This window comes from Biomphalaria glabrata, chromosome 8 (genome assembly GCF_947242115.1).
Source record: "Biomphalaria glabrata chromosome 8, xgBioGlab47.1, whole genome shotgun sequence".
In the NCBI taxonomy this organism is placed as follows: domain Eukaryota; kingdom Metazoa; phylum Mollusca; class Gastropoda; family Planorbidae; genus Biomphalaria; species Biomphalaria glabrata.
In genome coordinates, this window is record NC_074718.1 from 28,646,764 (window position 1) to 28,658,819 (window position 12,056).

The 12,056-nt window shown below is 36.1% G+C and overlaps 1 protein-coding gene across 1 annotated transcript; it reads right to left on the reverse strand.

Moving 5' to 3' along the window:
• Positions 1-146: 146 nt before the first annotated feature.
• Positions 147-6,912, reverse strand: LOC106074942 (histone deacetylase complex subunit SAP30 homolog). The gene is made up of 5 exons (XM_056038618.1): positions 6,686-6,912; positions 2,947-3,109; positions 2,168-2,290; positions 763-861; positions 147-398 (listed from the first exon to the last, which is right to left on the reverse strand). Exons 1-5 carry the CDS (start codon positions 6,733-6,735, stop codon positions 291-293), a joined length of 543 nt encoding a protein of 180 aa, XP_055894593.1. The 5' UTR covers positions 6,736-6,912; the 3' UTR covers positions 147-290.
• Between the last annotated feature and the right edge of the window lie 5,144 nt (positions 6,913-12,056).

Genomic DNA, 12,056 nt, shown 5'->3' on the forward strand with positions numbered 1-12,056 from the left:
GTTTATCCTATAATTTGGGATCTCAAATATTTGGAGTTTTCTCTAGTCAACTTTGTAAATGTAAATACCATTTCATTAAGATTAAGTCAGTTTTCTAGAATGAATTTTACTAACAAGGAGTAAACACAGAAAAAAAAAAAGAAAAATTAGAGATAAGTATGTGTTTTTAATTACTTGCCAACTAAAAGATTTATAATTCTGAGAATAAAATAAGATATTAGCCAACATTGTCAGACAAAAAATGTACATAGCAATCGTCATTCATAAGAAACTGTGTTAATCTCTACAGATTATGTGGAATCTTTGTTTTCAAATCTTTTTGTCTTGGTAGTATAAAAAAACATTTGCAATGTTTCCTTCTCCATCACAGGTATGGTTTTAAAATGACTTGCAACTGCCTGAGAGGAAATAGATAAATATATTAAAATACAAATAATTGAAGAAATGTTCCATTACTAGGTAAAAAAAAAAAAATCTAATCCTACCAGACCTTAGTCCCTCAACCTTACTAGAGGAACACATCTACTTCTCTTACTATAAATTCTAAATTTTCCAACTTTAATCTTTGTCTTTATTTGGTCTAGACTTTTAGACCATTGACTAAACAAAAGTAAATGATACATGGTTTATCAGTTCAAAACAAGTTCAATGGCCTTAGAAAGTATTTCTGTTGCTTAGTTTAATGAGGTATGCACATGCAGTTAACAAGATACTGTCTACAGAAGTCTGCAAAATAAAATACATTTTATTACAAATGCTTACATCTGCTAACTGAGCTTTACTTAGCCCTGGACGTGTAGGAAGCTTGTAATGGCGCTTATACTTGCGTAAGGTATTTACGGGCATTTGGTAAAAGTCAATCTGCAAAAATGAAAAAAAAAGATTAAATTTATTGATAACTTTGACACAAAAATATTGCAACAGTCAACCCTTATTAAATCAAATAGAGATTTCAAATACGAGGTTCAATAGAAAGTGAGTCTACTTTTACTTGTCAATGAACATTTTGCATGCTGACTCTTCCAAAACTTAATCTATCTCAGCCTCTGTTTAAACAGCAATCTAATCTAGAAAAAAACATTTACCCTTCTGACCATAGGGTGTACAAAAAAAAAAGTGTTACGGTAGCCAAAAAAAAGTGTTATCCGAAAATTCTTTTTTCATAGATTGAAATTTTGACAACAAAAAAAAAAAAAAGATATATATTGAAATCTTCATAATAAAATGATACTTAAAAAGGGTATTCTTCCTGTTGAGTTTTTAATATTATTGCACTAAAATGCTGAAACAATGGCAATTGCATGAACACGGAAATAGCTACAGGAAACCTTAATTTCATGATATCAGGAAGATAATAAAGTTCCATCCATGGCATGATACCTGGACCTCCAACTTGTCAAGACCCCTTATCAGAATAGTTGGAACCTAACACTTTAGCTTCAGAAAGTTATTTAGAATATTGTTATAATTCTGGTGGTGCGGATAGGGGTAGTAGTGTGTGTGTGTAGTGAGCTGATACGAATTGCCCCAGGCCAACGCTAGATGAATCATCAACCATGACGAGTTGCGATTATCAGCTGCAACAAGTAACAACATGACAGTTCAGAAAGGATCTGTGTTGTGAATAGTACTCAAGCCAGTCACATCAAATATCAACTAGAAAAGACAAGAGACCTTTTGGGTTCTAGAAGGCCTTTAGGGAACCTATATAAAAAGTAAAGGTGCTGCGGCCATGGGGGTTCACTACAATGGAGTTTACTACAGACGACTTTTGTTCAGTTTTGTTCAGCTGTGTGATTCTGTATAGCGCATTATGACGATATGGTGCAAGACACCTTGCGAGTACGAGCTGACATCTTGATCTGCGATCAAGTCTGACACAATGAACCCAGTGTGTGAAGTCAGTTCTGAACAGATGAACCCGATGCAAGTCCAGGATGAGGCAGAGAGGCCATTGCAAGAGTTGATATGGAGAAATATTTGTAAAGTCTGTGTTGCCAGTTGTAGAGTATTGGCTGTGATTTATTGGAGATTAAAGTGTTACGTTATTTTGGAGCCCTGATTTGTCTTCTTGTTGAGTTGGTAGTGTCGTGTGGATCAGTTTGCAGTGAGCTTGGATAGTGAGATTCATTACAATATTATGCATAAATAAATACATAATGAATACCTCAACTATTTCTTCCACACCATCATGAAAACCCTGATCGTCTTCACTGTCTTTGCGTTTCCTCTTAGTTCTTATGTTCTGTATCTGTGTCTTGTGGTAGTCGCAGATGTAGATGTGAGGACTCTACATAAAGGTAAAAAAATGTCTAGTTAAACACTACTAAAAGTATATGCTTAAATTACATAATTTATTTTATTTCATAATAGGCGCTAAGCAATAGTTAAACCAGTGAACAGAGAATAATCATTTATAAAATACTTAAACAGATGTCAAACGTTGACACAAACAAATAAAATGCAATTATGAAGATGGTTGATGCCATATGAGCAAATTTATAGCCTAATAAGTAAAAAAAATTGTAAGAATGCTAACCAATCAACCACAAAGAGTTCATCTGCTACATATTTTTGATATCCACCAGAGTCAAAACTATGTCTATAGAGATCCTAGATGACAGAAGGGATCCCCCCCCCCCCCCCCCCCCCCGGCCTGAATGAAAGATTGGTTCCCAAACTGAAGTAAAATTTTCACAACAGCTATTTGTCCAAGGCCCAGCATCACAAGCAACTCATCTTATTTTTCTAATGCATATCACACTACAAGAAAAAGCCAAGGCCACTTTCTAAATGTCTTAGCAACTAACCCACTAATAAAATAAATAAACGCTAAAATTTAAAAAATATAAAATATAATTTCATTTCAATTATTTATAACTAAAATCAATCTGCATAAAGATATATACATATATATTTATTTATATTCAAGACATTAAAACTAACCATTTCATCTCGAATAAGCTTCAATTTCCTAGCCTGATTTTGAATACGTTTACTGTAACTGGCATTTCCAGCCTGCCTTGTGCACTTCTCATTGTTATCAATTAAACAACAGACTTGATCATGACTTGATCGACTTTCATCTTCTGTGCTAAAACCATTGGTACTGGGGGGAAAAAGATAAATAAAATGTGTTATATAATATACAACAACAGTGCAAATAATCAGTACTAATTTAGTTCAATTGTGTAATTATTGTTGGCTATATTTTTAAAATATGAACTAGCAAAGTCTCATTCTAAAACTATTGAAAATGATATTAAAAATTAAATTTTTACATTTTTATAATAAGTTTTTTATTTCAAAGCATTAAAACAAAGAGCTCAATGAATTAAATGCAATCAACAGTGAATTAAATATTTATTTATTCAAAAAAAAAAAATCTTAAATGAATTTAGTGTAACTTATGGTTATCAGTATGTTCAAGTACTTCATTGGATTGATAGATCCAGCAGATGGGCTTAATGAACTTGTCTACATTCCAACATCAACTCTAAAAAAGCTCTAATCATATTTGAATATGATAATGAATGACTACATTTAATACACAAGTTATGTAAAATCTTTTATGAAGAACCCCTGAGTGTTATAAGTTAAGAGAAAGTAGAGTAAGCAAATATTAAAATAAAATGAGTAATATCGTGCCTATATTTTGTATACCTGTACCATGCAGCTATAAGTGAATGCACAAACTTAAGTTAATAGTCAATATGGCAGAGTGGTCAAGCGCTTGGCTTCTGAAATGAGTGGTCTCAGGTTTGAATCTCTGTGAAGTCTGGGATTTTGTTGAAAAGGAGTCCATCAGACTAATAAAGCCATCTGTATCACCCATAGCGCCATATATTCACTTAAAGCAAGTTGACACAAATGCCAGAGAGCTCTGGCACCTTTTTTACCAATGTTTGAGACATAGCATAAAAAATTATTAATTTAATGCCTTCCCCACCAACTCTATCTTGGTATATACTGGTGGGTAGGGATGAGTAGACTTTGAAACAGCTAGCCAAGAAGTCTATATTGAGTAAACTGACTCTAACTCAGTCAAACTATATTCTCAATGTGGAAACATCTGCAGCTTGGAGGCAGAAGTCATAAACAATGCTCTGAAGCCATATGAAAATGAATGACTTCATAAGTTGAAAAAGAGGTTTGGGTGCTAAGACAAATCCCAAAAAGCCTGCAAAGTCTTGGATCACATGAAGCACTCTGGCTGAGCATTCTTTTGGTGGGTGTAAAACAAGCTTTTATAACCCAATATGTTGCTTTCTTTAGGCCTATTATTGAATGGAAACAAATTTAATGCATATAAGCAACTGCAGGGTTTTTATCCAGGGCTTTTAAAAGGGAGGATGAGCCTCTCAAACTCTTACTCTGAGTTTAGTGGTGATGAGACCAAATGCATTGCAATACTAATAACCAGTACTGAAGGAATAAATCTTGTGGAAAAATTAGAAAAAGAACTCCCTGGATGTTAGGATCATACAAATTATTGAAATTATGATTTTTCTTTCCTAAGTTCCTGCAAGTGAATTCATGTTGATTGCAATGCCTAGCTGAAACTACCAACAATACAAAAATTAAAAGACAGCTTGTACAAATATTATATTAGAATGCATCTAGTCAGTCTTTAGACTTATTTTGTAGCCAAGGTATTTGTGTAATAGATTAGAACAGTGCTCTATTGCTTGTAAAGTCCATCCTACAAAAGAAAAAGCACATCAGCTTTCCCCCCACTGGCCAACTGGGGTCTGGAGGAGTGTTGCAAATTGCATTTTGAGATGCAGAAATGGTTCTCCTGGTGTCTACAGTGCATATTCTATATAGAAAAAAAAGAGTGCAGGACAAGGTAAAAAAAAAAAGTTTAATATGGAAGTGTACCAAAGGCTCTATACTAAAGTGTGAAAGACATTTGAGCCTGTAATGGACTTTATCATTGTAAATCATTTTATTAAAGCAGCCCTGCTTTGGTAATGAAAAATTATTTATAAATTCCACCATTCTTATCTAAGAAGGAGGAATAAATCATGTTGACAGAAACATACTCTGCATGACAATGTTTTTAATTGATATTGTTGCAGCCATCTCATAATTCAATAAATCAGCACAAAAGCACTGCTAACAGTAACATTGGTAATAATGTCACTTTACTTTCATAAAACACAAATGTAAACTTTTTGTCAGAACAATGCATGACATAAATTGAGAAACATTGGTCTAGTCTCAATTTTTTTTAGAAATATGTTTTAACCAATCAATTACTAATAGTGTACTCCCAAAATATAGATACATGTCTAAGCCTAGGCTAAGGCTAACCCCCATGCATCTATTCCAGTCCTAGGTGAGAGGTCTACTGACTATTATTTTAGTCTGTCTAGATAACTAGGTGTAAAATATATCTAGATATATGTATTGAGGTGTGATATTTCTTCAGCCTGCACCATCCACCCTGCTGATAGCTACACAAACTTTTCCCCTAGAGATGGTGTCTTGTGTCCGCACTTATCTTTTTATCTTATTAAATATAATACAGGCGTTACTTCAAAAAAGATGATTACGTCCTATGCATCATGCATCTAGTCATGCATGTTAACCAACGACTCAAATTCTGCCAAGTCATTGGTTTTCCTGGCTGACTCAGGCAACCCATTCCATCCTCTAATAGCACTAGGGAAGAAGGAACATTTGTACAAATTTGTCCTAGTTTTTTTTTTTATATTATAGGGAATGAGGAACATGCCTTTATCTTTGTGTCTTTCTGAGTATTTTATTAGATTTTGTTTTTGTATTCAATTTGAAGATTAGAAGATGATGGTTCAGTGTTTTATGTATAATTGCTACTTTACTTTTGAGTCTTCTATCCTGAAGGCTTTCTAAATTTAGTGATTTTATTAAAGGTGTTACTCTAGTCAAATGTGAATATTCCTTTGTTATGAATCTCATTGCTCTATTTTGTGTCTCTTAAAATGCAAAACAACCTGGGTTTGGACACTATCTCTATTTTACCAGCATCTCTTTTCACTGTAGTGACTGTACATTACTGGTGCCTTGGTCTATGACTATGTGTTATTGTAGTATGGCTGCAGGTCTTGAGTGTACACTAGATTAACTAGATATTTAGATCTAAATTGGCCTACCAAGTTGCCTTCCTTCTCATTTATTCTTCTGTGTCAAACCCACCAAATATAGATCTAGAGATTCTGAAGATTCTAATTGTGCAGATATGGAATTCTAGATTTGTAAGCTCTACTTTTCTAGATTTAGAATCTAGATCTAGTAGATCATACTAGATTTAGAATTTAGAGTCTAGATCTATTGAGATCTTGATGATAATTATTTGATTAATTTGAATTATAATAATAATTTAGATACTAGGACTAGATCTAGATTGTCTAACTTCTAGTACTTCTACTATGACCTATGACCTAGAATTTAGAATCCTAGATTTCTATCTAATCTAATAATCTAATTATAAAGAATTTAGATCTATTATATACCCAGTCTCAAATAGTTTATTCTAATCTGACCACCTACAATAATACCATTTATAATTGTATTATTCGAATCTAGGTCTATAATCTGATAATTATAAATAACTTTTCCGCGTATCGCCAGTGAGTGTAGACTGTAGTCACTGTAGATTGAAAGATTGATAAGATTGAGTTTGAGGAGGGATGGGGCCTACCTCATTGTTGATCCCGAATTCAAGGCTACCGAATAATTGTTAGATTGCATGTAGAATCTAATCTAGATCCAGATTAAATATATGTGATTAAATGTTCTCCTTCACTCAGAATAATTAAAGTACAATACACAAATCGTCAAATAAATGTCGCAACACATTGTATGATTGTTTGTATGGCACCGAGAATTATTTGTACACACACAACACAGTGTTTGTGCTTTTCTTATTTCCCTAATTCCGGTGCAGGCTAAAATTTTACCCACTGCACAACTATCCCTTCAAATCAGACCCTGAAATTCCTACTTGTTTATCGTGGATCAAGAACTTTGGATGCAGAAAATGGGTGGAGGGTATTTGAGAATTTTAATCGTGTGCATGATTGAGACGCATGGGCGCCCGCAGGGGGACTTGCACCCCACTGGATTCTGGGCAGCTAAATTCTAGCCATTTTTTGCACCATCAGATCAACCAAAATCTAAATAACAACTGAACAAGTATTGCTTCTACTAGTGACTGAAGTACAGATGTAGTAGACTAGCCTATTATAGGCTCATGGGCGTAGCCAGGGGGGGGGGTTCCCCCCCCCCCGAAATGAAATCCCCCCCCCCCCTGGGAGACGGACTTTAGTGACTGATTTTTTGCTTTGATTTTCTTTATTTTAGTAAGATTTTAATACTAAACCATCACTTGCCCCAGCGCAGCCAAAGGGGTTTTGAGTTTAAAACCCCTACCATGGGGTTTTGAGTTTGAAACCCCCTACCACGGGGGGGGGGGGGAAGACGGACTTTAGTGACATGTTTTTTTTGCTTTGATTTTGTTAATTTTAGGTGAGATTTTAATACTAAACCATCACTTGCCCCAGCACAGCTAAAGGGGTTTTGGGTTTAAAACCACTACCAGGGGGTTCAGAGTTTAAAATCCCTACCAGGGGGTTTTCAGTTTAAAGCCCCTAACAGGGGGGTTTGAGTTTGAAACCCCCCTACCAGGGGTTTTTGCAGTTAAATCCCCCTCTTCTATAAAACAAAAAAACACACACAAAATGCAAACGATAATCCCCAAATTCCAAGTGCACAGTTAAGGAAGATTTTGATTTTAAAACCCCTCCAAAATTTACGATAGACCCCCTCTTCAATATGGAAAAAAAGCAAATTATGCACTCAAAATGTTATGAACGTAGCTAAATGGGTTTTGACTCAGTTTTAAGTTTAAACTCCCCTCCAGTGGAGTTTGAAGCTAAAAAATACATCTTCAATAAAAAAAAAAAAAAAAAAAGCAAATTACACACTCTAAAATCTAAGAGCGTAGCCATATGGGTTTTGAGTTTAAGTTAAAAAAAAAAACATCATCAATGTAAAAAAAAAAAAAGCAAATTACGCACTCAAAATGCTATGAGCGTTGCCAAAAGGGGTTTTGAGTTCATATCCCCCTTCAGCCCCTTCACAACGGTTTGATGCTAAAAAATACCTCTTCAATATAAAAAAAAGCAAATTACACACTAAAATTATTTGAGCGTAGCCAAGCGAATTGGTGGTTTTGAGTTTAAACTCCTTTCCTCCAGATGGTTTTGAGTTTAAAATCCCCCTACAGAGCGTTTTGAGGTGGAAAACCTCTATCATCAATATTACTCTAAAGCAAACTACAGTTACCAAATTCTATGATCGTAGCTATAAATTGGGGTTTTGAATTTAAAAAAAACAACAACAAAGTCCTGAGATTTTTAGTTTAAAATCTCTAACAGATGATTTTGACGATAAAACTTCCATTTTCGATATAAAATCTAATGCAAACTACAGTCACCCAATTCCAAGAGCGTATCCAAGAGAGGTTACATTTCTACCAGTTGCGGGGCTCCGTTAATAAAGTGCAGTGAATAGTCATCTGCCGAAATTGAAAAACACTAAATGTGGCTCAACAAAGATGGCTAAGACAGATTTTAGGAGTTAGTTATTGAGGTCGGGTCTAAATCAAGGAAATCCTATGCCGAACTGGGAGTCGACCCCTTAGTAAAATTGTGATAGAGCGTCGCATGAGGTTTGCGGGACATGTTCTCCGACAAAATAAATTACGCATAATAAGAGTTGCGATGACATCCTAGTACAACTTGGCGCCACACATTCATGGAGGTCCTCGGAGCAGGTGGGAAGAGGCTTCAGAAATTACCAGTGACAGATTTTTGTGGAAACAGCTTGACGGCAAATGCGCCGAACGGCGCGGGAGGGTCTTAGTCAGTAAAAATAGCACATACATTTTTGAAATAAGACTTTTTAATAGCAGGAAAATGCACTGCAGATACCTCAGAATATGCATTTTGTTGACATTCTATGCCAGAAATAGTGTTTGGCGGCGGGGCTCCGCCCCGCTCTAGGGTGAGCTCCTAAAGCTCCCCCAGAGCCCCTTGCTGGCAATGGAGGGGAGTCAATAATTTTTCCACTAACTCCAGGAAGAACCTATTCTAGGGCACAATAAACGTGTTCCAAAAGAATGAAGGGTCAGAATGTAATAAAGATTATGAACACACACACACATACATATATACAAATATTTTTTTTCGCGAGGGGGGGAGAAAAAAATCCCCCCCTAAACCCCCCCCCCCCGAAAAAAAGTCCTGGCTACGCCCATGTATAGGCTTATCAGGAATTGATGGATGACCATGTACGTGCACCCCTCTGAATTCAGAGTAACCAACTTTTAACCATTTTTTTACACCTTCAAATCAATTAACTTCTGCTAGGAAGCAACTTTATATGTAGTGCTTTCACTGAAATAAAATTTATAAGGATAAGCTATAATTGTCAGTTCATGTCCGACCATGTGTGCTATATTATAGGCTTGCGATTCAATATTCTATAGCATGTTAGTCGTGACGATTTGTTTTCACTTGCACACTATTATAGTTACCATATTTAGTAAAGGTTTAGAATAGAATATGACCTTCTAAGACCAGCTTAGGCGTCAACTTTCCTTGGCTGACATAGAAGAGAGCACCTGGTTGCATGCGGCCTCAGAACGAGACAGCTGGAGGTCGCTCACGAAGGCCGCGGGATACACATTTGAGACCAAAAGAAAATACGCTGCCGAGGACAAACGCAGACGGCGAAAAGAAAATCTAAATCGACCACCTGCGGACAATGGTTATTCTTGCCCTGGATGTGGCAAAATATGTAGGTTACAGCTGGGGCTGCGCAGCCACGGGAAATACTGCACTCCTCACTTATCTTCGGACTCGAAGACAAGCCTTATTATTAGAATATGATAAAAGTGTTGTTGTTTTTTGTCTTGGAGGACAAATCCTTGCCAGCTATCTTTCGATTTGATATATAACCTATGGCAAAGTTTCTTTGAACAAGATTGAGGAGTGCAGTTATCTTGGTAAATGTATTTACGTCTCGCGGAGTTGCGGTCATTGTTAGCGCGTAATAAGATAACAGGTTAAAGACGTCCACTCCAGAAGAGATATAAGAAAGTTCTTCCCATGCCATCTGAGTCTAAAAGTTGATTTGTATCGACGGAGCACTGGCAGCAGCATGGATTAATTGCGTTTTCTTGGTATTTCGGTAATGAGACTGCAGATATCTCTGGCACTGAATAGATGTGTTTGAGCGTTGGATTTGTTGATGGCGATTGTATTCGAGAAGAATTCATTGGTTGTGTCCCTGTTGCTAAGAGAGACGCACTGTCTGTATCAAACGTCTTTGTCAGCGAATACATTGTGTATAGTTTAGAGTAGTTTAGACATGGACAAACTACTCGGTCAGGGCTACGATGGCTGCCCCCGTGATGGGTAACATTCAGAACTGTGTTCAGGCTAGGATTCGCGAAAAATTTCCAAAAGCAGACCTTGTCCGTTGCGAGTCCCACAGACTTAAACTTGTTATCATTAACCTGAATAACGTTTCAGATATACATAATTCTGTTGGTGTCATTAAGAAGATTATCTATTTCATCCATACAGTAGCCTACCAAGTGAGAGCGTTTGTGCTAAATTTACATCTTTTGTGTGAGACACGATGGACAGAGAAATACGAATTAATTCGCGCTTAAAGTCACAACTTTGAGAAGATCTTTGACTGTTTTAAAATAACGATTGCATGTGTAATCAGTGTCTGCTTCTCATGGGTTTCTGCTTTGTCTTTTAATTGTCGTCAAATATTCACCCGTTCTTGAACCAGTTTCCGTGATGTTGCTGTCTGTCCATCTTATCACAAGCGGCCGCTTAACAGCACATCAGCAGTCACATTAATGTTATAATCAAAAACCAACTTGACCATGCTGAGGAACACTTCAGGGATGGCATCCTGAGTAAGGTGACACAGCTGGCAGACAAACTTGGTAATGAGTTGGTGCTTGCGAGACTTCGCTGTCGACAGATACACCGAGCAAAAACCACATGTTTGCATTTTGGGATTAGGCCTATTACAGAATATGACTGTACATTCCATATTTTGATTCGTTAGTTTCTTCATTAACGTCTTGCTTTTCAAGCAATAATAATGTTCAATTCAACCTGTTTTGTCTGCATTCTAAAACGATTCAAGAATTGCAACGTACAGAACATCAGAACTGCCAGATAAGCGTTCATCGCCGGCTTGTCCATCGCGACGAGAAGCAGTTCAATAGTAAATTTACTGACAGTTTTATCAGCCTTAGCATTTTTTGTTTGATCGACCGTTGGGATATAGGGGCCTCACGAATAAACAGTAAATAGTTTTTTCACGTTAGTTTTTTTGTTTTTTTTTATTTCATGAAACAAGTATTTACAGTGAACTTAATATCACATAGGTATTGTAATAGACTAAAACAACACGAGCTTCAATAAACACAATGATTTTATTCGTCCTTCTTTATGCTCTTTATTCCAGCCACTTGTTCTCTATACTCTGACTTCCTTTTACACACAGTCCCTGACACACTGCTGTTCACTCAAGCATGTACACTCAAGGTCCACTGGTCATTTCATACACAGGCACACACACTGCACTACCAGCCACGCAAAACACATACACTTACTATCACATCTCCCTCCTTAAAAGCTTTGAGATATCAATTGACTATACAAATGATTTCTGTCTCACTATAAATAAATGAGTAAACTGAACACATGTTTAACACAACAGAATGTTCAATTGTTAATATTATCAATAGTAACAATATAAATTATAAAATGTGTAGTAAAAAAAACAACAACAGTCTAGGTATACAAATAGACATTAATTATATACAAATTGCATAATAATAAAAAGATATACATGTATCTAATTATCTGCGTCAGGGTAACGTACTGGTGGCCATATCGAGTTATTGCAGGCGGCGGATTGGTAGTGTTAGTCTGTTCCTTTTGCACATTTGTATCGCTCACGTTCTCTGGCTGTGT